This window comes from Pipistrellus kuhlii, unplaced genomic scaffold (genome assembly GCF_014108245.1).
Source record: "Pipistrellus kuhlii isolate mPipKuh1 unplaced genomic scaffold, mPipKuh1.p scaffold_m20_p_3, whole genome shotgun sequence".
Classification (NCBI taxonomy): domain Eukaryota; kingdom Metazoa; phylum Chordata; class Mammalia; order Chiroptera; family Vespertilionidae; genus Pipistrellus; species Pipistrellus kuhlii.
Window position 1 is genome coordinate 29,405,942 of NW_023425529.1, and position 23,826 is coordinate 29,429,767.

Genomic DNA, 23,826 nt, shown 5'->3' on the forward strand with positions numbered 1-23,826 from the left:
GAAGCTGCAAGGAAATCTCTCGGGTCTGCCCCCACGGTGACGCTAGGCAGGAAGTCTCGCGAGGTCGGAGTGCTGTGGGGAGCGCTGGTGGGACGCGGTTCCCGGTTCAGGGATGGGGCCGAGCCCTGCCGATCCCCCCGTTGCCCGCCGACTACCTCAGCCTTGTTCGGCCGCTGCTCGCTGAAGAAGCTGAACAGGCGAAAGGACTCTCTTCCCCTGGTTGCCTAGGACCCTGTCGGCAGAGGCTCCCGAGTCCTAATCGCCCGACGGCTGCGAGGGACTGAGACCAGAGTAAGTGGACTGAATCCAGGGACCCGACAAGGCGGAGGGAGCGTTCGCTTCCTTTCCCTGGGGCTCCGGGGCTCTGCTCCTCCGGTCGCCCGCGGAACCGTAGGCGTTTCCCCTCCGCCGACAGCCCCTCCTGGGATCCGAACTTCCTCTCCCCGGCCTCAGCTCTGAGCTCCTCTCTCTGGGACTGAGGTACGGAAAGTTTAATGAAAAGCTTTGGCCCTGGCCCTGGGGACACACCTTCCGGCTGTTTTCTTGCTACCGAGCCCACCTGGGAGCTCACCGTGGAGGGGAGAGAAAGGGGACCCTTTCTGTTTTCAGTTTACCTCTTTGCAGCATTGCACATGGAGAACTCTTTTCTCCTTCTTGAAACTGCCCTCCAAGGATTGCTCCTCTTCTCCTGGTTTTCTTCCTGCCTTTATTCTGCATCCCGTGTTTGATAGTAAGTGGTAGCTGCATCCATCCAATCCTGCTGGCCAAGCTGGAAACCTTCGTCCTTGACTCTGCATGTCCACTCGCACTGCACTGTTATTTCTTGCCCCACGATGGTGCAGGTGCCCTCCCCCAGCTGAGCTTCCCCGCCATCATCCTCCCCAATGAGTTACTGTTCTGAAATACAGATCTGTTTCTGTCACTCCCTAAACTTTGTTAGTCACCGTTTTTGCTGACAGAACTATTTCCTAATGGTTAAGCAGGATCCTGTACTATCAGTCCCGATCTAGCTTACCTTTTTCGTCTCATCTTGCTTCTCCAGATACCTTACTATCCAACCATGCCAGACAGCTGGTTGTTTCCCCAAACATGTTGTACACTTTCACAGCTGTGTGCCTTTGACTATATATATATATATATATATATATATATATATATATATATATATATATTTTTTTTTTTTTTTTTTTTTTTTTTTAGAGGCCCAATGCACGAAATTCGTGCACTCGGTGAGAGGGGTCACTCAGCGCGGCCTGTGCTTTCTTGCAGGCCGGGAACCCTCCCGGAGATGTCTAAGCCACAGTGGGACATCCTTAATGCTGTTGTGGAGGTGGGAGAAGCTCCCGCCACCTCTGCTGTGCTCACCAGCATGAGCCCAGCTTCTGGCTGAGCTGTGCTCTCCCTGTGGGAGTGCACTGACGATCGGGGGGCAGCTCCTGCATTGAGTGTCTGTCCCTTGGTGGTCATTGCGCATCATAGCGACTGGTCTTTCCACCATTCAGTCGATTTGCATATTAGCCTTTTATTATATAGGATAACGTAATAGGACTCCTTAGTGCTCTTAAAAATCATAGAATTTTTAGAGCAAGAAGGAGAATTGCATATTAGCTAGGTGACCTGTTTTGGGGGGTTTATTTTAAATTTTTATTCTTATTGATTTCAGAAGAGAGGGAGAGAAAGATAGAAAAAAATCAATGATGAGAATCATTGATTGACTCTTTTTTTTTTTTAAAGAAGTCTTATTTTTTAATATATTTTATTGATTTTTCACAGAGAGGAAGGGAGAGATATAGAGAGATAGAAACGTCGATGAGAGAGAAACATTGACCAGCTGCCTCTTGCACACCCCCTACTGGGGATGTGCCCGCAACTCAGGTACATGCCCTTGACCGGAATCGAACCTGGGACCTTTCAGTCCACAGACCGACGCTCTACCACTGAGCCAAACCGGTTTCGGCTGATTGACTGTCTCTTGCATTCCCTACACTGGGGATCAAGCATGCAACCCAGGCATATCCTCTAACCTGGAATCGAACCATGACCTCCTGGTTCATAGGTTGATGCTCAACTACTAAGCCATGCTGGCCGGGCGACTGACCTGTTTGAATATGAGGAACACACAAGTAGTTGTATTTGTTAATTGAGATTATGCATAATGACAAAAACTATGCTTTTAAATAATTTCGTATTCTAGTATGTGTTTATATTTTAAAAATAGCGGGCTATTTAAAAGAAAAAAAATAGGAAAAAAAGAAAAATAGTGGGCTATATGTGTGAGAGAAACATTTTAGACTACAGACTGTGTTTGGTGTATGCACATCCCATGCAACTCTTCCACTGGCTCCTTGGCCCATTGGTTAGAAATCACTGGTTTAGATTAGGTTATTTCCTTCTCGATTTGTCATATCTTTTTGAAGATGTTGTATTTGCAACTTATATTTAGCCACAATTCTAAAGTAACGTGATTTTTAAGAAATTATTCTGTTCCTTTCAACTTTAAAAATTCACCTGCATGTGCTTCATAAACCCTCAGGCATATTCATTTCATCATTTTCAAGAAATGAAAATTTTCTGTGCTTTCAAATACCCTGATGTGTCTGTTTAAGGTGATTATTTTTATATGTAATTTACATGCATCTTTTGCTTGATTTTTTTTTTTTTTTTTAGAGTATAAGTTTATGAGAAAACCACACTACACCTTTTTATTTTTCTATTCCCTGTCTGTTATCTACGAATTGACATTAGAGGTACCTGCCTGAACAACCCAATAAAAAGTTTTCATTAAACTAGATTGTTGACATTTGTAGTCATAGTATTTCTGTATGTCCAACTATAGGATACTAAATTTGGGGGTAAAAGAGAAAGAAGAGTGACTTAAATTTCTTTAAAACTTTGTTAACCAAACTCTAAACTTAACAGCTGTCAGTTGCTGTCATAGGTGGGTGGTAGTTTCTCTTTTATCAGCAGCAGAATGTTCTGAACCTGCTGCCAGGAGTCTGTCAGTGTCTTTGGGTGATAAAGTAGGCGAGTATATAGCTAATGCAGGGGGAAAACCTGCTTTAGAAAAATTTTGCCACCTATAGGAGATAATGTAAGTAATAATTAAAGCATGATAAAAATAGGTAGATAAGTTAGGAATACCCCTTTTTTAATTTTTATTTAACTGGAATATATTTTTAAAACTTGTTAGAGAGTTTGGAAATAATCTTCCTCCCACTCCACTTACCAACCCAGAAAGAGAGGGGAGAGGGGAAACAATGTTTTTCAAGAAAGGTAGCAAAGTTCATGCATATTATAAAACATTCTAAACTTTTCTGTGGTTTCACATACAGGAAATGAACATGCAGATTCTTAGGAACTCCATGTCACTGTTTTTCTGAAATGCTAATAAAATTATGCTTTGAATCATCTGATGTTTAAAGTTCATTTCTCTGAATAGCATTACTTTTATAGTTACAAGGCAAACTTTAAATATAGTTTATTTAGATAATAGTATTTTTAGCAGTCTAGAGAATATTTTTTAAAGTTAATGTTAATTGTAATTGAGAAAGCCTATCAGTACACATCCATTGGTCTTATAATTAACTATAATGTCTAATAAAAATGGATGCTAGCTAGGCTGTTACTAGTTATAAGAAAAAATATTTGAAAATTTGTTATTTCATTCTTCATTTACAACCCCATTTACTTTCTAGTGCTGGCTTGAAATGCAATTTTTATAATATTTTGCAAGACCTGTTGGTGAAATAGCATCAGAGAATTTGCTCTGTTTTTCCAGCCAGGGAGACTGAGATAGTTCTTATTTATCTAAAAGCAAATAGGGTCCTGAGAGCCACCTTGGCTCCTGAGTACAGCAATAGCATGGGGATTGGAAATTCTATTTCTGGTACTAGCTTTACTCCTTCCTTGCTGCATGGTGCTGTCATTCATTTCCTTTCATTTGGAATCCCTGAGTCTACATATTTCCTAACTGATAAATGGGAATAACACTTGTCCTGTTGACCAAAAGACATTATTAGGTAGTTGTCCTCAGGGTCAGAAAGCTACTAACAGTTTGAATTAATTAAAATGATTATTTAGCAGTTTTATTTTATTCTACAGTGCTATTGGGGTCTATTTGGATTGACTTAGGTTAGAGAGAAGGCTAAGACTAGGTACCGTATTTTTTGGACCATAAGACGCACCGGACCATAAGACGCACCAGTTTTTAGAGAAGGGAAATGAAGAAAAAAAGATTCTGAAACAAATAGTGTCCTAAAATATTTTATGTGCATTAAAACCCAACATCACAGTCATAAACAACCCTGTAAAGTAAACAGCAGCATTTAGAACCATTTTAGAGCTGGGCAAGCACACAGAGACCACACAGAGCGGGGCAAGTAAAAAAACTTTTTTTTTAAAGTATATGTGTAGGCTATATTTGGACCATAAGACGCAGGGACTATTTCCCCCCACTTCTGGGGGGGGGGGGAAAAGTGCGTCTTATGGTCCGAAAAATATGGTAAACCAAAATGAAATATCACCCTTGTCGGAATGATAATCTTCAATAAATCAACAAATAATAAGGATTTGAAGAAAAGGAAACCCTCATACACTATTGTTGGAATTGTAAACTAATACAGCCCCTAGGAAAAACTGGAGGTTCTTTAAAAAATTAAAAGTAGACCCGGGACTGGTTTGGCTCAATGGATAGAGCGTCGGCTTGGGGACTAAAGGGTCCCGGGTTCGATTCTGGTCAAGGGCATGTACCTTGGTTGCGGGCATATCCCCAGTAGGGGGTGTGCAAGAGGCAGCTGATCAATGACTCTCATTGATGTTTCTAACTCTCTATCTCTCTCCCTTCCTCTCTACAAAAATCAATAAAATATATATTTTTTTTTAATTAAAAGTAGAACTGCTATACAATCCAGCAGTTAATACCTCTGGGGAATTTATCCAAAAACAAAACAAAACATTGACTAGAAAGATATATTCATTGTATGTTCATTGCAGCATTACTAGTAAAAGCCAAAATATGGAAGCAACCTAGATGTCTAACAATAGACTAGTGGATATAATATACCTCATGGTGTGTGTGTGTGTGTCTGTGTTTGTGTGTGTGTATCTATATATATAAAAGGCTAAGCCACCGTCCAACCATGATGTGCAGTGACTACTAGGGGGCAGACTCTTAAGAAACTATATAAGAAGCAGAGTTTCTCCAGAAGAAGGTTGACACTGATGTAGCATGACACACAGAGGCCACTTTGGCTCTTCAGTAGTGTGTGTGAACATTATCTGAGGTCATCTGACCAAGCAAAAGCTAGGAAGGATCTTTTAGTCAGATTGACCACAGAATACAGGTAATAAAATAACATCTTTCACAAATGACAAGATAGGGAATGGCCTCATAAATGAAAAATATTTCTGTACGATAAAAAATGTATCCATTGTATGTTTACTTTTTCCCCCCATCATAAATTCATGGTATTTTACGTGCCTTTTTATTATGTCTGCAAATTGTATATATACTATTTTTTTCAAATATTATAAATTCACTTTCAGTTTTGTTCCATCCTAATAAAACAAAGCTGCAGGTGTTCTTAAATGTTTTTCTCTGTCCATACAATAAACAAACCTGTAACAAATGTTGCTGCAGAAGCATATCTGTGTGAACATGAAACTAAAATAGGATGATATGCCACCTTTGTTTTGAGTCTTAATTTTTATTTTTATTTTAGGTATTCTTTTAGAAATGAGTTGCACAATTGAGAAGGCACTTGCTGATGCCAAAGCTCTGGTTGAGAGGCTGAGGGATCATGATGATGCAGCAGAATCTCTGATTGAGCAGACCACGGCTCTCAACAAGCGAGTAGAAGCAATGAAGCAGGTTTGTTTTTTTTCTTTTTTGTTGATTTCATTTTTTAAAGAAGCAGTCATTGATATTTATGTATTGTTTGAATCACTAACTTCTGCTTAATTGTTACTTACTATTTTTAATGTTCTTTTTAAAATTTAAAGGTAGCTTGACTTGTATGTTTCAATTTTACTTAATTTTTTGTTTTGTTCAGGTGAGATATGTTTTTTTATATATATTCTAAAATCTGTAGACTTGATCACAATTTTGCTGACAGATACATATCTGAGTTTATAAAATACATGAATCTATTCAATCCAGATACATTTGGCAAAGACCAGATAATGTCATTTACCTGTATAGACACATTTTGCTGTCATAGTTTTTTAATGTGGAAATGTTTGTTTTTCTTTATAAAACTAGCTAGATGATGTTATTTAACAATATTCTTTAAATAAGGCAGAGTAATATCTAGTTTATACCTTTTGCAGTTATTGCATTTATATTTGCTACCTTATTTTTCATTAATGCTGCCAGTTAAAGAAGAAATGAAAAAGGGCTTCACTTCTTGTTATCCTTAGTGTTGTGTGTAAGGACTTTCCAATGGCCATGGAGTTTAGCTACTATTTAAAGCCCTCTTCTGATAAAAAATTTTAACTCTAAGAGAATTATAAAAGTTCTGATACTATGATGAAGTCAGTAGGGGAAAATGTATCAATATATTCATAGCCTACTCATGAAATTCATTTTTTAAAAGGAAGCAATCCTGGGACCCAGCTTTTATCAAAACTACTGGAAATATTGGAACAAGTTTACTTAGTTTGTTTTGCAACTCTGTTGCCCTAAAAAGATTAAATACCTTAACTGTATAGCTTGTCTTATGCATTGCAGCGAACATATATCTGATATATTGAGCTGTGAAAGAATTCGATAGCTAAATTTAGAACCTGGAATGTTATAGTGACTGTGTTACTACTAAGTGGCTCATAAAAATGCCTTGAAAATAAAATTGGATTCCTAGTTTTTAAAAAAAGATAATAGTTTTGCACATATTATTGAGGTATAACTTGCATACCATAAAGTGTATTCTTTTGAAGGGTATAGTTTATTGGATTTTAGAATATTCACAGATTGTGTACCCATAATCACTAATTCCAGAATATTCTCAACTCCCCAAATCTCCATTCTACTTTCCCCAAGCCATCACTGATTTTTCTATCTCAATGGATTTGCCTATTTTAGACATTTCATAAGAATAGAATCTTGCAGTGTGGTGCTTTTTGTGACTGATTTAACAATGCTTTTAAGGTCTATCCATATTGTAGCAGGTATCAGTGCTTCATTCCTTTTTATTATCAAACTAGAGGCCCAGTGCATGGAATTCGTGCAGTCTGGGGGGGAGGGGGTCCCCTCATGAAATTCATGCAGTCTGAGGGGTCCCTGGATTGCAAGAGGTGCTCCCCCTGTGGGAGCTCACTGACCTCCACAGGGAAACTCCTGCGTTGAGCATCTGCTCCCTGGTGGTCAGTGTGCATCACAGTGACCAGTCATTCTGCCATTCAGTCGATTTGCATATTAGCCTTTCATTATCATACTAGAGGCCCAGTGCACGTAATTCGTGTATGGGGGGGTGTCCCTCAGCCCAGCCTACACCCTCTCCAATCTGGGACCCCTTGGGGGATATGCAACTGCCGGTTTAGGCCCGATCCTAAGAGGATCGGGCCTAAACCGGCAGTCGCACATCCCTCTCACAATCTGGGACCGCTGGCTCCTAACTGCTTGCCTGCCTGCCAGCCTGATTGCCCCCTAACCACTCTCCTGGCAGCCTGATTGACACCTCACTGCTCTCCTGCCAGCCTGATTGCCCACAACTGCCCTCCCCTGCTGGCCTGGTTCCCCCCAACTGCCCTTCCTTACAGGCCTGGTCCCTCCCAACTGCCCTCCCCTGCTGGCCATCTTGTGGCAGCCACCTTATTTGTTGGAGTGATGGTCAATTTGCATATTACCTCTTTATTAAATAGGATAATTGACATATGTTTAAAGTATACAGTGTGATGATTTGATACACATATATTGTGAAGTGATCGCCATAATAAGATTAGTTAGCATTTCCCTCACCTGACATAATTACCTTTTTCATGTGTCATTAAGAACATTTAAGATGTACCCTATTAGCAACTTTCAAACACACAATACAATAAACAAACCTGTAACAAATGTTGTACCAAATAAGTACCAAATATTGTTAGTTATTAGTCACCAAGCTATACCTTACATCCACAGAACTTATCTTATTTGCCAATTTTTTAATTGGGTTTTCTTACCGTTCATTTAGTTGTGAGAGTTGTTTATATATTCTGGATACTAGACCCTTAACAGATATATGACTCAGATTTATATTTTCATATATTTTCTTCCCACATATTCTTTTTTAATATTTTCATTAGTATCAGGAAGAAATTCAAGAACTTAATGAAGTTGCAAGACATCGACCACGGTCTACATTAGTTATGGGAATCCAGCAAGAAAACAGACAAATCAGAGAATTGCAACAAGAAAACAAAGGCAAGATATATTATTACTACATATAGCAAATCAAAAGAGAACTTTAGTCCTGGCTGGCATGACTCAAATGGTTGAGCCTTGACTTATGAACCAGGAAGTCATGGTTCAATTCCTAGTCAGGGCACATGCCCCGATGGAGTGCAGGCTCCCTCCCCAGTGTGGGTCATGCAGGGGGAAACCTGTCAATGATTCTCTCTCATTATGATATTTCTGTCTCTCTCTCCTCCCTTCCTCTCTGAAATCAATAAAAATATATATTTTTTAAAGAGAGAGAACTTTACAATTGTACTGTCAACTTGGGATCAATTTATATTGTCAAACATGGGGAAATAGTCAACTAAATTTACTTTTTGATGTTAATTTCATTCAACTTCATAGGTCTAAATCATAATTATTGCCCTTTTCCTTTTCTACATTTGAATATCTGCCTTGCTTGGAGTCATTTAGATTCTGACTATAAATATTCAGTTTGTGCCATTGTTGTTACCTATAAAATAACTCAATTTTATTCTCTGCAATCCCACCACTTTGTGTCCCAGCTTAGGTGTTCATATTCTCTTCCTGAACTATCCTAATTGGTCTTCCTGATTCCATCCCATGCAATCCATCTTCAACACTGGCATCACATTGATTGTTTTTTAAAATTATCTGATCATATTATTTTGCTTAAGAACCCTCCTTGTACAACAACAGGTCTTCAAATGATGTCAATTTGTTTATAATTTCCTTATATTGTTGATGAAATGATGTAGGAAGTTAATTCTTTTTTATGTCATTTAGACTTTGGTAAAATTGATTTTGTTATATGTCATTTTGCTTAAAGTCACAGAACCTACCAGTTTCCTTATTTACTTATTTTCTTATCCAATGGCCTTCAAAGTCAACTTCAAGCTTTCTTTTCTTTCTTCTTCTTTCCATACCTCTCTTCTCCATGAAACCTTTGCTTTTGCCATCCCAAACTAGTTCCTAAATGTACTGTTCACTTTCATGCCTCCCTACTTAGAATATTTTTTATTTTTCAGCTCAAGGAATGCAGGTTCACCTCAATACCACACTTTTATGAAGTTTTCACCAATTTCTCCTCACAGACTTCCCATAAATATTTGAGTAGAGCACCTCTCAGTACTTACCACATTGTATTACAATTATTTATGTATTCGTTTTCTCAACTATACTCTAAGCTCCATGGCCTTTTGGTATTCCTAATATAAAGCATCATCTGATACCTATTTGCTATTCAGTGAATGGGTATTGAAATGGTTCTCAAAAAATGAGTTTTAAATGATAATTTAAAAACTAATGAAGGACTCCATTTGGTATCTTTTATTTCTATACTATCCTATATAGCTAGATTTTTATTCATTGGGTTTAATACCCTCTTTATAAATTTTTTAATAAAGTAATATGGAAGAGAATACTTCATGCATCTTTAACTCATGTTTCAATAAAATATACTGTTGTTCTTGATAGAATTACGTACGTCCTTGGAAGAACATCAATCTGCCTTGGAACTTATAATGAGCAAGTATCGTGAACAAATGTTTAGATTGCTAATGGCTAGCAAAAAAGATGACCCGGGTATAATATTGAAGTTAAAAGAGCAGCATTCAAAGGTAATCCATTCTATAAATATAATTAGAAATGGAATAGAAGGAAAATTGGTTAACTTTTTTTTTTTCATTTCTTGTTATAGATCATTTTATTTAATTTACTCTTCTACTATTGTTCCTAGTAACTTTAATGTATATTAAAAAGTAAACTTTATTTGGGAAATAAAGGTAAGTATCCAATTCAAATTTATTTTTATAAGGTTATCTGCTTTTAAGAAATATTTCTTTAAGTAGATTTCTGTATTGACATCTGTTACAAAAGCAAAAATTGGAATTGAACACAGATAAAGATAGATTTTTCTTAAAACTATTTTCTGAATAAGGCTGATTCATCCAAACTATCATCTTGATTATAATGGAAAGAACATGGGGGCAGGGAGAGGAACCAACATATTAAAAATTTACTCTTCTCTCCACAAATCACATTAGGTACATAATTTTTAGAGATAACTGAACTGTTTTAAAATTAGTGTTTTTTCCTTCTGTTCATTTGTCATTCCTGTGTTTGTTCCTTTCATATGTCCCTTGTGTTTGCTAACAACTGCTATAAAGAAGACAAATAGAATAATCTTTACCATTTACCTTTTATTATAAACTGAATTTTAACTGCTGATGTGGAATAAAAATATTAGGGTAGATTGTAATTATGAGGCCATTTTCTGTAATGGTTATTAGTAGTTATAACTAATATTATTTAAGAAATATTGATTTTTATCTTCCTCAACTATTGAAACACACTTTAGATTCTTTGAAACTTTTCTTTCATCTTTGAGCCTGTAGAATTATTAATTATTTAATGGATTATTAATTCATTAAAATTAAATACCTAGTAAGTAGATCTTTGTGTGACAACTTTGCATATTTGAGGAAGTTAGTAATCTTTGTCAAATAGTAAAGTAGTAAATTAATAAATATGAATTGAATGTTAGTTAGTTATGCTGTATTCATCTCCTAACCAAAAGGAAAATGTTGGATATTTAAGTGGCAATCTTTTGAGTGTAAAATATATCTATTGATAATGAGATTATTATGAAAATACTTATATTTAAATGTATAACTTAAGAGGTTTTTAAAGGTACAAAGATGAATTGACTTAAAATTATTGGTTAAAAAAATGTAATCTTGAGAAATTTATTGTAGAAGTCCTTCTGTTTATTAATCTAACAAATAGCCTTGGCTGGTTTTGCTCACTAAGTAGAGCGTCGGCCTGCGGACTGAAGGGTCCTGGGTCTGATTCCTGTCAAGGGTACATGCCCGGGTTGCAGGCTTGATCCCCAGTGGGGGTTGTGCCGGAAGCAGCTGACCAATAATTATCTCTCATCATTGATGACTCTATCCCCTTCTCCCTTCCTCTCTGACATCAATAAAAATACATTATTAAAATATAAAAATAATCTAAGAAATAAATTTTTTAAGATCTAAAGAGAAGAATACTTTGACCCAAAAAAAGCGCTTAGAGTAAGATACAGCAGCTTGCTTTTCCCATCTGGTAGTAGCTATGACAGAAGTGAATGTATTCTGAAACACATGAAGTTTTACCATCCACCAGAGAGCTGTTTTATTCATTAACAAAGTGAAATATTTCTTAAGATAGTTGTAAACCATCTTTTTTTATTATATAAATTAAGTTTGTCATCATATGTGCTGATCCTTACCTTCCATAAAAATGACTATTCAGTTACTTGTTATTAATTCTAACTAATACATATTAATGTTTGTGATTTTGATTTTCCCCAAAAAGGAGACAGTTTGACTCAATTAAACAAACATCTATTAACACTTGCACTGGCTTAGTTATTAATAATAGGATGAATGAATAACTTCCATTATTCTATCATAGGAGCTTACAGTATAATGGGAGATGCAGATACAAACATAACTATCTGATATAAGGTCAGATGTGATGAATCTTAAAATAGAGATGTGAATTATTACTGGAATACTAAAGGAAGCAAGATTAGTTCTCATGAAGAGCATCTGGGAAGGAGTAAAGAAAGAAAGAAATACAACTAAATTCAGTTTTGAATTAATTACTGGGGGTTGGGCGTCAACAAGCAGAGGTGGGTGAGCAGAGAAACTGGTATGGTTAAGGTGCAGAAATAGGAGATTCTAAAACATGTTTAGGTAATAGTGCTCTGGCATACCTAAACACAAAAATAATTTTATAACACATTTAGGACTAATAGAGTCACACAGCATTTTGAAGTAAGAGACCCTTTTGAGACTACTGTAATATGGAATTTTGTCCTCAACCTACAAGTTTTTGAGCACACATTTAAAAATCAAAATGAGAACTCATTTTCATCCAAATATTCATTTTATTCATTATTTTTTAACAGATGCCTTTTTGGAAATCTTAAAAAAGCAAACATTTCAAACAGTTGGCTAACACGCATGAACTAACACTCATTCAGTTTTTAAATTACGGATAATATCCGTATTAACATTATAATGACTCTGTACTACAGATTGACATGGTTCATCGTAACAGCTCCGAAGGATTCTTCCTTGATGCATCTCGACACATCCTTGAAGCACCTCAACATGGACTGGAGAGGAGGCACTTGGAAGCAAATCAGAATGTACACTATATAAAACAGTCAATTTTGGGGTTGCGGATGGAAGGGGGGCTCCATTTAAAGAGTTTCTTTACATTGAATTTTATTCCAGATTAAATCAGCACACAAATGAAATTAAGTTTTAAAATGCTGTGCTAGCCATGCAAAAATGTTCAGTGTAGAAACTTTAAATCTGTCATTGATTTTCTGTGTATTGTATCATACACAACCTGTTAGATAAAGGCAGGCCTTAAAGGTTGTTCAGGCCAACTTTTCATTTTGTTGCTCTTATTCACTGCTGCTGCAAATTTAGTAACCTTCAAACAATTATTCTCTTTCTGGACATCAATTATTCTCTTTCTGGACATCAAAGATATTGTTCTTGGCAGTCATTTTAATCTGATTTCACACAAAAAATTGTTTAAATTATTAAATGAACTGTTTTTACTTGGATTTTTGACAGTTTATTGTCCTTTAGTTTGAGTTTATAATAAAATTAAAAAGCCTTTGTTTAGGTGTTATTTATTAAGTGTATCCTCTCCACTGTGTTTTAACTGTTTTTTTGTTTTGTTTTGTTTTGTTTTTATCTTACTTGTAGCTGGTCTTTATTGAGCCTACTTGAAATAAACCTAAGCAAAAAGTTACAAGTGAAAGGCATGTCAAGACAGTTCAAAAATTATTTTGCTGATACTTTTTGCCTTCAGTTTTGAAAACACAGGTCTGGCTGGCCTCTTGTGCCCAATAAAAGATCTATGATAGTTCGCCAAAGATTTTATTATAAAAAGTAAATCATTCATGAACTTGGCCTATAAAAATACTGCTCTGATTGAAGAATTGGGGTGTTGTGTTTTTATGATGATTTTATTAGACTAGACTCTATCCTAAAGAAAAAAGAAAAAAAAAGGAAGTATCTTGTTTTCTTCCAGTTTAAAGGCAAGGAATTATTTGCTTCCTGTGTAGCCATTTAACCTAGGTCAGTCCCATAGGGTATCAAATCATAAACTGAGATAGCTGTTTGTATGCGAAATTTTTACCCATTACCCTTATTCAATTTGTCCCTGCAGTTATCTGTATTTAACTTACTTTTAAACATTACATGCTTTTATATTGGGAGGGATTTAATCATTTTTAGGAATATGACAGATGTTTGTCTTGATATCATTCTTGCTACCATAATCTAATTTGGGGACATCCAATAGAACTTTCTGAAATGATGGAAATGTTCTTTAGCTGCACTGCCCAATATAGAACCTTCTAGCCACATGTGGCTTTTCAGTACTTAAAGTGTCACTACTGCAACTGAGAATCTAAACTGCTAATTTCTTCAAATGTATTTGATTTTAATTCATGTAAATTTAAATAGCACCATATTGGACAGTGTCAGATCTATATTTTGCCTTTTCTGTGTACTAGAATTGTACAAATTTTCCCATTAATGTAAGGACCTACATTTTTATTGGTTAAGAAAGTATTAAATGTGATTGCTAAAGATATTCCTATTTGTTCTCCATCTTATTTCCTCCATAGTTTTCTAGTTTTGCGGGGGTAGGAGTGGGGAGCCCTACTCAAATCCTTTCTACAATTAGAGAATATACAACTACTTAAGAGACTTAATGTTTATTTGGGGAGCCATTAACTTTTATATTTACTTTTAGCCTTAATATAGTAAAAGACCCCTCAATTGCCAGTGAACAATGGTTTGTAGAAGGTTTTCATTTAAAAAATTATTATTCTTCACTTTATGTTGATTTTAAATGTTTTGTCTGTATCTTTCACTTGACTGTAAGCTCCTTGACATCAGGGAACATGTCTTAACAATTCATATTTCTGTTGTCTAGTACAAAAAAAAAATGTGCAAAAAAAGTGTACAAAAAAAAAAAAATGAAAGGGATTGGAAGAAATTTGTGTTACTTGTTGTACCAAAGAAGGGATGTCTATTTTATACTGAAATTATATTTTGAACAGTTTGCAAAGAAGGCCATTTAATATTTTAATACTTAAAAGCAGAACTATGTTCATTTTACTCAGTATTATCTATTATGTACTGAACACTAATAGGCAAATATAAACAAGATACAGTTTCTGCTGTCAAAGAGGATTATAATCTAGAAAGTTTCTAGATTGGATTGAGATTGATTTTTAGGTATGGGTAGTACAGAAAAGATTTATAGATCGTGAAAACTTCAGGGAAAAGAGATGGAATATGTCAGAAAGTCTTATCTTTCCCATTACTTTGACCAGTAATATATTGATAGGTAGGTGCTAAAAAGAAAGGTTGCTGATCATTTGTGGTGAAAGGAACGTGAAATATGAGTCCTCTTTTTACGGGTGGGTTTACTTAAATTATGCTGCTTAGTCTTAATTCTAGTCCTAAAATCTGATTTTAAAAGCACAGTCATGGTCTGTCAGCTTTCTTGTAAATATCTGTTTGTTATATTAATTACATTCATGTTAAATGGCAGTAGGTGAATATTACATTCATATTAAGTGGCAGTACAGATTTTATGAAAAGGAGAGGATCCAAAAATAACAATAAGATAGTATTTCACTAATTTGCAACTCCCATCTCTCTTTTTCAGGAATTACAAGCACATATTGACCAGATAACCGAAATGGCGGCAGTAATGAAGAAAGCCATTGAAATTGATGAGCAACAGGGCTGTAAGGAACAGGAAAGAATATTTCAGCTTGAAGTAAGTTTTAAGTTGTAAAAGTCGGTGCAACAGCTCAAAGAACTCTGTCAGGAAATATATCCCATAAGTCATTGTCCTTTATTTTGTGTAGTGAAAACATAAACCATTGTTGAATAGTCCGAATCAGTCAAATAGACTTTTGTACTTTAAAAGCTTCATTTTGAGTGCTCGCTTCGGCAGCACATATACTAAAATTGGAACGATACAGAGAAGATTAGCATGGCCCCTGCGCAAGGATGACACGCAAATTCGGGAAGCGTTCCATATAAAAAATAAATAAATAAATAAATAAATAAATAAATAAATAAAAGCTTCATTTTGAAATTATGGTGGAGAAATTGGTTAAACGGGGCCAAAATTACTTCTCTCTCTAAGCATACAAGATTCAAACTTTTCCAGGAAAGGACCAGATAGTAAATTTTTTAGGTTTTACAAACCAGACACTTTGTTGCAACTACTCAACTCTGCCATTGTAATGCAAAATTTACAATAAAATTTAATTTACAATAACAGGCCCCAAGCCAGGCTGTAGTTTGCTGATCCTTGCCTTTTACCATTGAACTTAGAAAGTAAAACCAAACTCAGGTGATAGAGAATAAATTATGAAAATTATTTTTATTTTATTTATTTATTTTTTAATAAATCTTTATTGTTCAGATTATTACAAATGTGATCCTCTTCCCCCCCTCAATTGCTCCCCTTCACCAGGTTCCCACCCCACCCTCTGTCCTTTCCCCATCCCCCATTGTCCTCATCCATAGGTGCACAGTTTTTGTTCAGTCTCTTCCCGCACCTCCACCCCCCTTTTCCCTGAGAATCGTCAGTCCACTCCCCTTTCATACCTCTGATTCTGTTATATTCCTCAGTTAATATTGTTCATCAGATTTTTAAATTCCCTTGGTTTTTAGATTCACTTGTTGATAGCTACGTATTTGTTGATCATAATTTTTATCTTTATCTTCTTCCTCTTCCTAAATAACCTCCTTCAGCAATTCATATAATTCTGGTTTGGTGGTGATGAACTCTTAGCTTTTTTTTATTTGTGAAGCTCTTTATCTGTCCTTTGATTCTGAGTGATAGCTTTGCTGGGTAGATTATTTTTGGCTGTAGGTTCTTGTTATTCATCACCTTGAATATTTCTTGCCATTCCCGTCTGGCCTGCATGGTTTCTGTTGAGAAATCAGCTGACAATCTTATGGGTGCTCCTTTATAGGTCACTACCTGCTTTTCTCTTGCTGCTTTTAATATTCTCTCTTTGTCTTTTGCTCTTGGAATTTTAATTATGATATGTCTTGGTGTGGTCCTCCTTGGATTCCTTTTGTTTGGGGTTCTGTGGGCTTCCTGGACTTGTAAGTCTATTTCTTTCCCCAGGTGGGGGAAGTTTTCTGTCACTATTTCGTCTAGTACTCTTTCGGTATCTTGCTCTCTCTCTTCTGGAATCCCCATAATTCTGATGTTGGTTCGCTTGAAATTGTCCCAGAGGTTTCTTACACTATCTTCAACTTTCTGGATTCTCTTATCTTCTCCCTTCTGCAGAGGAGTGTCCTCTGGCTCTTTGTGTTCTAAATCTTTGTCTTGATTCTTGCGATCTTCCAGTCTGTTTTTAGGACTTTGTATAATATTTTTTATTTCAGACAATGTTTTCTTCATTTCTTGTTGATCCCTTATTATTTCTAGTTGCTCCCTTTTCATATTCTCATACGTCTCATTTATTTTATCGGCCTTTTTTAGGATATTGTTGAATAACCTTATAACTGTAGTTTTGAACTCAATGTCCAATCTTTTCTTTTCCTCCATCTCCTTCCTTTGTGTCCTTCTTCTTGTCTGCATTTTAGTTGTTTCCCTGATTTGATGGAATAGCTTTGTGTGATAGGTGTTCTGGTAGAGCCCAGTAGCACAGCCTTCCCAGTTACCTGTGGTGAACAGTCTTGGTGTAGCCCTTTGTGGGCTGTGTGTGCAGTCTTGTTGTTAAGCCTTGCTTATTGTTGGTATCACTGGGAAGCGTTGATCTCCAAGCCAATTGGCTGTGAGGATCAGCAGTGTCTCAGCTAGGAGGGTTTCCGTACTCTGCTTGAACAGGGTGGGGTCTCGGGGTGGCGCAGACAATCTTTGGTTCCCTGACAGTCTCGCCTTAGAAAAGTCCTGTTCGTGGAGAGTTTTGGAAGATTGGTTGCAGGCGCGCGTGCGCGCACCTCTTTGGTAAAGGCACAGACAAGCTTTGGATTCCTGCAAGTCCCTCCTTAGAGAAAGCCAGCCTCTGGGAGAGCTTCTGTGCTCAGCCACAGGTAGGGCGGAGTCTCGGGTTGGTGCAGACAAATTTTGTTTCCTCCCCAAGTCCCGCAGTAATGGCCTCTGGCTTCGCACACCTCCAAGAGATCTCTGCCCACTGCCTGACAGTCTGGCCTCTCCCTGTCTGGGGCCGTTTATCAGAGCAATAGGCTGATTCTGTTTTCCTCTCGGACAAGAAAGCCAGCCGCGTTAGCTGTTCGCCCTCTCTGCGCCAGGAGTAAGCCAGTAGCGAACTCAGCCTGGCCCGCCCTCTCTGCGTGCAGGGAGTAAACCAGCAGCAATCTCGGTCCTGCCCTTCCTCTCCGGGATTAAGCCAGCGCCTTTTCGTGCACACAGTTCTCCGTACCTTCACAGTTCCTGAGGTTCAGCGTGCCTTCTCTCTCCTTCCCAGATGGCAGAGCCTCCTCTTAGCCAGCCGTCTGGCGCTTCAGGGCAATGCCTCCCCTGTTTTTCAGTTCTAAATTCAAATTTGTTGTGGTAGGCTGCATTCGGGTGTCTACCCTATGCCGCCATCTTGGTTTCTTTTTTCTGAAAATTATTTTTAAATGTGTGCACATTTCTTATAGTAACTGCAAAAAAAAAAAAAAAAAAAAAAAAAAAAGGGCAGTTGTTCACCAGTGCTAGATTTGGTCACTTTCCTTTTAGAAAAACATGATTTACTTAACCAGCCCTGTTATCAAATTCTTGTAAGGTAAGAAACCAGATGGCTTGTCTTGTATCCCATGCTATCATGGAAGGTAATAAAAGTAGTAAAGTATTAAGAGGTTCTAATCCAAGGATATTACTCACAAACTTTCTGAATGTGTATAAATATAAATCTAGATGCTAAAAATACGTTTCTGAGGTTCTGTCTACAATTATAGCTGCTTAAATAAGAAGACTTTGCAGAGGTAGAAGCCATTGAACACATGATTCCTACCTTTTTGAAAAAGTGTTCTCTGGATTCAGATTGTCAACTTTAACTGCATATATATCATTTAGTGTATTTCTGTCTGTTACAGAACTTGCTTCGTATTTGTTATGTGTTTGTGCTCTAGCTAGCTAACTTAGTGGCTGATCTTTGTCTTTGTTTTCTTACAGCAAGAAAACAAAGGCTTGAGAGAGATCCTTCAAATAACCCGAGAGTCATTTCTGAACCTTAGAAAAGACGATGTATCAGAAAGTACTTCTTTGTCAGCATTAGTGACCAATAGCGACCTGAGTCTGAGGAAGAACTGAAGAGTCTGAGTTTCTTGCACGGCTCCACGTGATCCCTGGGGCTGGGACTGGCGCTAATGAATTAACAGGAAAATCAATTTCATGCTACTCTTTTTTCCCCTTTAGTATGTAAATGACATTTTTAAGAGGTAGTAACAAAAAATGCATAGTTCATGGTTATAGACTTTATTCCAAAATACCATTGAAAAGTAGAAACTTGAGTTTGTTAATTGCTGAACAAATTGAAGATTTTTACGTGACTGCTGAACATATCAAGAGCTTCCAGTAGTGCTGTTGGCTTTCCAGATGATACTTGGAAAAACAGGAATATTCCCAGTAAATGTGTGGGAATTCAAGAAGTTATCCCAATTTTAAAATACACATTTTGCCACAATTTGGTGAATGGAAGATCATCATACTAAGTTTTATCCTCTCTGTTTGGTGTCAAAGTTAACAAATAGCTTATGTACCATGAGTCTTTAATGATTGCCTATCTACCTTCCCATTAATTTAAATTCTTGTCCAAAAAAAAAAAAATCAGTTTGAAAGGCTGTAGGAATGTCTTATATACACCATAAACAAGAGGTAATTTAATTTTAGCTAACTTACCATAATATTCAGCAAACAATTGTCCATAATTGCTAAGCATATGAGATAGCATTTCAGGAATGAAAGAAAAGAAATACTACTTTCTAAGAAAGAAGATCTTATAAGAGACATATTTAGTAGGTTAAACTACTCTGAAAGAATAAGTTTTGGTTTTAAATCATTAATGAGATTTTTCTCTTATGTGGTTGATATTAAGGATACTAGGTAGCTCATTTAGCTAAAAGTTGAAATGTTTGGTAAAGCAAGCTATGTATGGTTATTTCAAAGTAAGTTGGGACATCTTCTGCCTCATTGAGTCCTTTTTTAAAAGTAACTGTTAAGAGAGATAGAAAAAGTAAATTAAAATTAAAAAAATAATTTCTGGATCTGTTCTTAAAGCACCATGTGGTCCTCATAACCTAAGAGATTTTTCTTATAACTTTCCAATTAAAGAGGGACAAAAAAAATGGTGGAGTTAGGAGTATTTGTTTTATTTTTTTAATAAAATATATATCCAGTATGTAAATTTTAAAAGCCATCAAAAATAGAATGTGCATTATCAATTGAAATGTAATTTTTTTCTTATTTTTGGTGATTACAGAATAAAAGGATCAAAGAAGTGTCAGATATATATTATGCTCATTTATATTAAATACATATAAAAATTAGCAAAATAGACAACTTACTTTTGAGTATAAATTTGTTAAAAATTTACATGATAATTTTTATCTATAATTTCATATATTGGTAAAGTTAAAACTACTTTTCAGAATTTTTCTATCTTAAGTTTGGGGTAAGTGGGATTGATGGGGCTGGTGGAAAAGGGCTATTGACCCAAACATTAAATTGATTTTTTGTTCTCATTCAGAGGCCTTAATGTTTTATAAATAAATGACAGTTTTTATTTTTTAACTTTTCTATTTGTTTTTTGGGAAAGTATTCCTTAATTTGATGACACTTCCATTCATATAGTTTTTATCCCAAGTTAGAATTAAAGAAAATAAGCTACATAGTTCAGATTGTCTGAGGCAGTTTATTGAGGCAGCTCTATTATAAAACATTACTTGATAATTATTTTTGTAAACCAATAAGTTGAATTAATTTATTCTTAGTCTTCTTACTTGGATATAATTCTAAGATCTTGCTATTTAAAGACATTTACTTTGTTATATAGAAAGTTTTCCACCCCATACTTTTTTGTTAAGCCGAACCTTTCATTTATTCTGAAGGTATGTAGTGCATAGGAGCCTATTTTATCAATAAAGATGTGATTAAAATTGCTGTGCTCTCCAAGTTAATTTGAAAATAATGCTTACATTTATTTGTAGGGCTTTTTATCTCTTCTTGGGGTTTTAATGATATTTAATAACAGGTATCAAATACATCATCAAGGAGTGAACTTTATACGAAAACATTCTATACAAATGCTACTGTGGAGATAAGTATGGGTATTAAATTTTGTTTTTTAGTGTAACTTTCTTTGAAGTGAATAACAACATAGGACCTCAGAGCATTAGCTTGGAAAGAAAAAAATGTTTTCACTGTGTAAAATTATAACCCCCACCCCCCAAAAAAAGGAGATCATTGCAATATTAATATTAGAAGCCTCCTACCAGTTCACCAGAGAAAAATGGGAAGTAATCAATGATTACATTTTATGATAGAGCAACAGCACATTTGGAAAGGGAGTCAGGCATCCCAAATTTTGGTCTGGGCACTATTTCATAACTTCATATAATTGGCTCCTTCGTCAAGGACTTAACTAATTATTCTCACCACAAAATCAAAATAATTATGATACGATAAAATAAAGGGTTCAGATAACGTGATTTCTGAAGTTCATTCCTGCCCAGCCAGTGTGACTCAGTGGTTGAGCATCGACCTATGAACCAAAAGATCAATTTGCAATGAACTTATACATATATGCATAACCCGTGGTGAGGGCCTGGAGGGGGGTGGAGAACGGGAGCGGGCTGGAAGAGAATGTGAGGAAAAGGAGGACTTATGTAATATTTTGAACAATAGAGATTTTTCTAAAAATAAAATAAATTTAAAAAACGGAGATCACTGTTGGATTCCTGGTCAGGGCACGTGCCTGGGTTGCCAGCTTGATCCCCAGTAGGGGGCGTGTAGGAGACAGCCGGTCAATGATTCTTTCTCATTGATGTTTCTCTATTCTCCTTCCTCTCTGAAATAAAAATATCCTTTAAAAAAAAATAATGTCCATTTGTGGTTTAATATTCAGAAATTTCTTTGTTAGAATCAGTTTACTATCATCTTCTATGGAACTCAACTGATCTGTAGCACTAGTGAGCTTTTGTGGTTTAGAAACATGGTAGGTAGCCTATAACAGGCTATCAGAAACAAAACACTAAAGGACAGTATACTTTTCCAATATTATTTCTTTCCTTCAGTTTGACATACCTGAAGTTCTAATGAACTGATCCACTAAAGACATTAGCTTGCCCCAGATTTCCTTCATTTTTCATTTGTGCTTAAACCGATTCTTTAAATAATTTTTTAATTAGTTGTTTTTATAGTTATGAAACTGTCCTATGTCTTGTTACTATGGTACAAAGATAGTTGGCAAAAACATTTTATAATAATGAAACTTAAGCAATTTTTCAAAATAGGAATTTATTATTAAAAAATTGTACAAACGAGCTTTTTATTACAAATTAACATAAATTTTAACAATTTGCATCCCCCTCCAAAAAAGTCTGTGGTGTCTTTACAATCTTCACTGGCAGTGTGTTTTGATGGTATAGAACACTGGTCAGCAAACCGCGGCTCACAAGCCACTGCAGCTCTTTGGCCCCTTGAGTGTGGCTCTTCCACAAAATACCACATGCAGGCACACAGGTAGATTGCGATTAAAACTTTATGGCCCAGAAGTCGGTTTTCAGCCTGGGCAAGTCTTTTGAAGAAGTGGCATTAGAACACTCAAGGGGCCAAAGAGCCACATGTGGCTCGTGAGCCGCGGTTTGCCAAACACTGGTATAGAAAATAACAAACACATTTCATAGAATGTACCAAAATATGGCAGAAGTCAGAATCCCTACGGTGAATTATAAAAAAAAAAAAAAAAAAAAAAAAAAATTCCAGTTTAAGTGTTACTGCATTTATATAAATAGTGTGGATTTCAGAATAAATCATTTCCAAGATACTTTCAAAAGTAAAAGTTGAAAATTTTCCAGCTATCTGAAATTTCAAAAATCAATTGTGCTTTGAAAAATCTCTTTAAAGCAGCATCATTTCAAATGGTGGCTAACTCACAAATATGCACACAACCACCCTGTCACTCAGGTATGTCAAGAGTCCCAGGCACAGCCAGTGGCAGAGGCTCTGGCAATTAAAAGGCCATGAGGCACAGGTATGCAGCCCAGGGCAGCCAGGTTACATTCTCATGATGGAGGCAGGCGGGGGGGGGGGGGGGGGGGGGGGGGGGGGAGCGCGATGGTTAAAACTAAAGGGACTTTCCTTAGAAATGCCAAGTCTCTATTTCAAAAGTAGATCCATTAAACACTGAGTGCTTTGACTTCCTCATCACTTTAAAACACAGATGTACACAGGGCTTCATATAGAGATTTTTTTTAAATTGTATTTTTACATCAATGCAAATAACTAATTTAGCAGAACTACAAAATGCAGGTAAAGATTAATGAAACAAAAATGTCACAATATAGTTTAAATTAGAGATTAGCTATTTTTAAAGGGCCAGAAAAAAATAGGCCATTATTTGGAATATAAATCATCCATATAAGAGTTCTGTTATCTATATAAATTTGATCTGTTTTCAAATTGAAATAACTTAGCTACTTATATTACCATTTTAAACACAAAACAACGGTATCGACTAAACTATACATTTAAAATGATATGGTAAATGTGTTTTTTATCACAAAAATAAGCAAAAGAATGACACCTTTTGTTACTATATACTATGAAAGATGCAATTAAGTAATCAGACTGTTTTTAAATTAGTTCTCCTTCTTTTGTACTCAGAAGTTCAAAGATCCAGTATTAAATCCCTAAATCTAAACAATAGCAAAAAAAAAAAAATCACTCTAACATTTAAACCACCCTCTGTGCCTCAGCCTCCCCTCCCCCCCCAGGTTTAGATGGACTAAAGTGTGAGAAATTTTCAAAGACTTGTGAAAAGAAAACACCACGGCTTTACACGATAATCAGGGTTTTTTTTAAATTTGTGTGTATATCTCTTTAATGGAATAAATCGATCATGTAAACAAAGAGGTAATTTCTCAAGTATTTTGGAATAAGGAAAAGCTTCCCTATCACCAATTTTTTGGTCATCTTTTTCATCACTTAGAACAGTGTTTCCCAAACTTTTGACATATGTGTACCCCTTCTATGCTTTTAGTAACGCTGAGTAACCCTCGTACTTATGAGAACGTAGAATTAGGTGCAGCTAAGCACGGTGCAGTGCATATCCCCACCAAACTCTTCCCGTACCCCTGGGGGTACGCATA

The 23,826-nt window shown here is 36.1% G+C and overlaps 1 protein-coding gene and 1 non-coding gene across 4 annotated transcripts; both read left to right on the forward strand.

The window, feature by feature from the left end:
* Positions 1-38: 38 nt before the first annotated feature.
* Positions 39-22,748, forward strand: FGFR1OP2 (FGFR1 oncogene partner 2). Of its 3 annotated transcripts, XR_006742811.1 has the most exons (8): positions 39-291; positions 5,721-5,869; positions 8,284-8,401; positions 9,872-10,014; positions 12,480-12,593; positions 14,236-14,266; positions 15,149-15,262; positions 18,632-18,692. XR_006742811.1 is itself a non-coding variant. In XM_036459185.2 (7 exons), exons 2-7 carry the CDS (start codon positions 5,735-5,737, stop codon positions 18,767-18,769), a joined length of 762 nt encoding a protein of 253 aa, XP_036315078.1. In that variant the 5' UTR covers positions 40-291; positions 5,721-5,734; the 3' UTR covers positions 18,770-22,748. The 3 variants fall into 3 exon arrangements, 2 of the variants coding, with proteins under 2 accessions (XP_036315078.1, XP_036315079.1); XM_036459185.2 differs by lacking the exon at positions 14,236-14,266 and having other exon boundaries at positions 40-291; positions 18,632-22,748; XM_036459186.2 differs by lacking the exons at positions 12,480-12,593; positions 14,236-14,266 and having other exon boundaries at positions 41-291; positions 18,632-22,748.
* LOC118730943 lies at positions 15,427-15,533 on the forward strand. Its single transcript, XR_004991670.1, has one exon. It is a non-coding gene; the product is annotated as a U6 spliceosomal RNA (small nuclear RNA).
* Positions 22,749-23,826: the final 1,078 nt, after the last annotated feature.

Bases quoted from the DNA above. Each gene is read 5' to 3' on its own strand.
- FGFR1OP2 (XM_036459185.2), top strand. From the start codon at position 5,735: ATGAGTTGCACAATTGAGAAGGCACTTGCTGATGCCAAAGCTCTGGTT. The intron at 5,870-8,283 runs GTTTGTTTTTTT...TATTTTCATTAG, and splicing joins GAGTAGAAGCAATGAAGCAG to TATCAGGAAGAAATTCAAGA. The intron at 8,402-9,871 runs GCAAGATATATT...TGTTCTTGATAG, and splicing joins ATTGCAACAAGAAAACAAAG to AATTACGTACGTCCTTGGAA.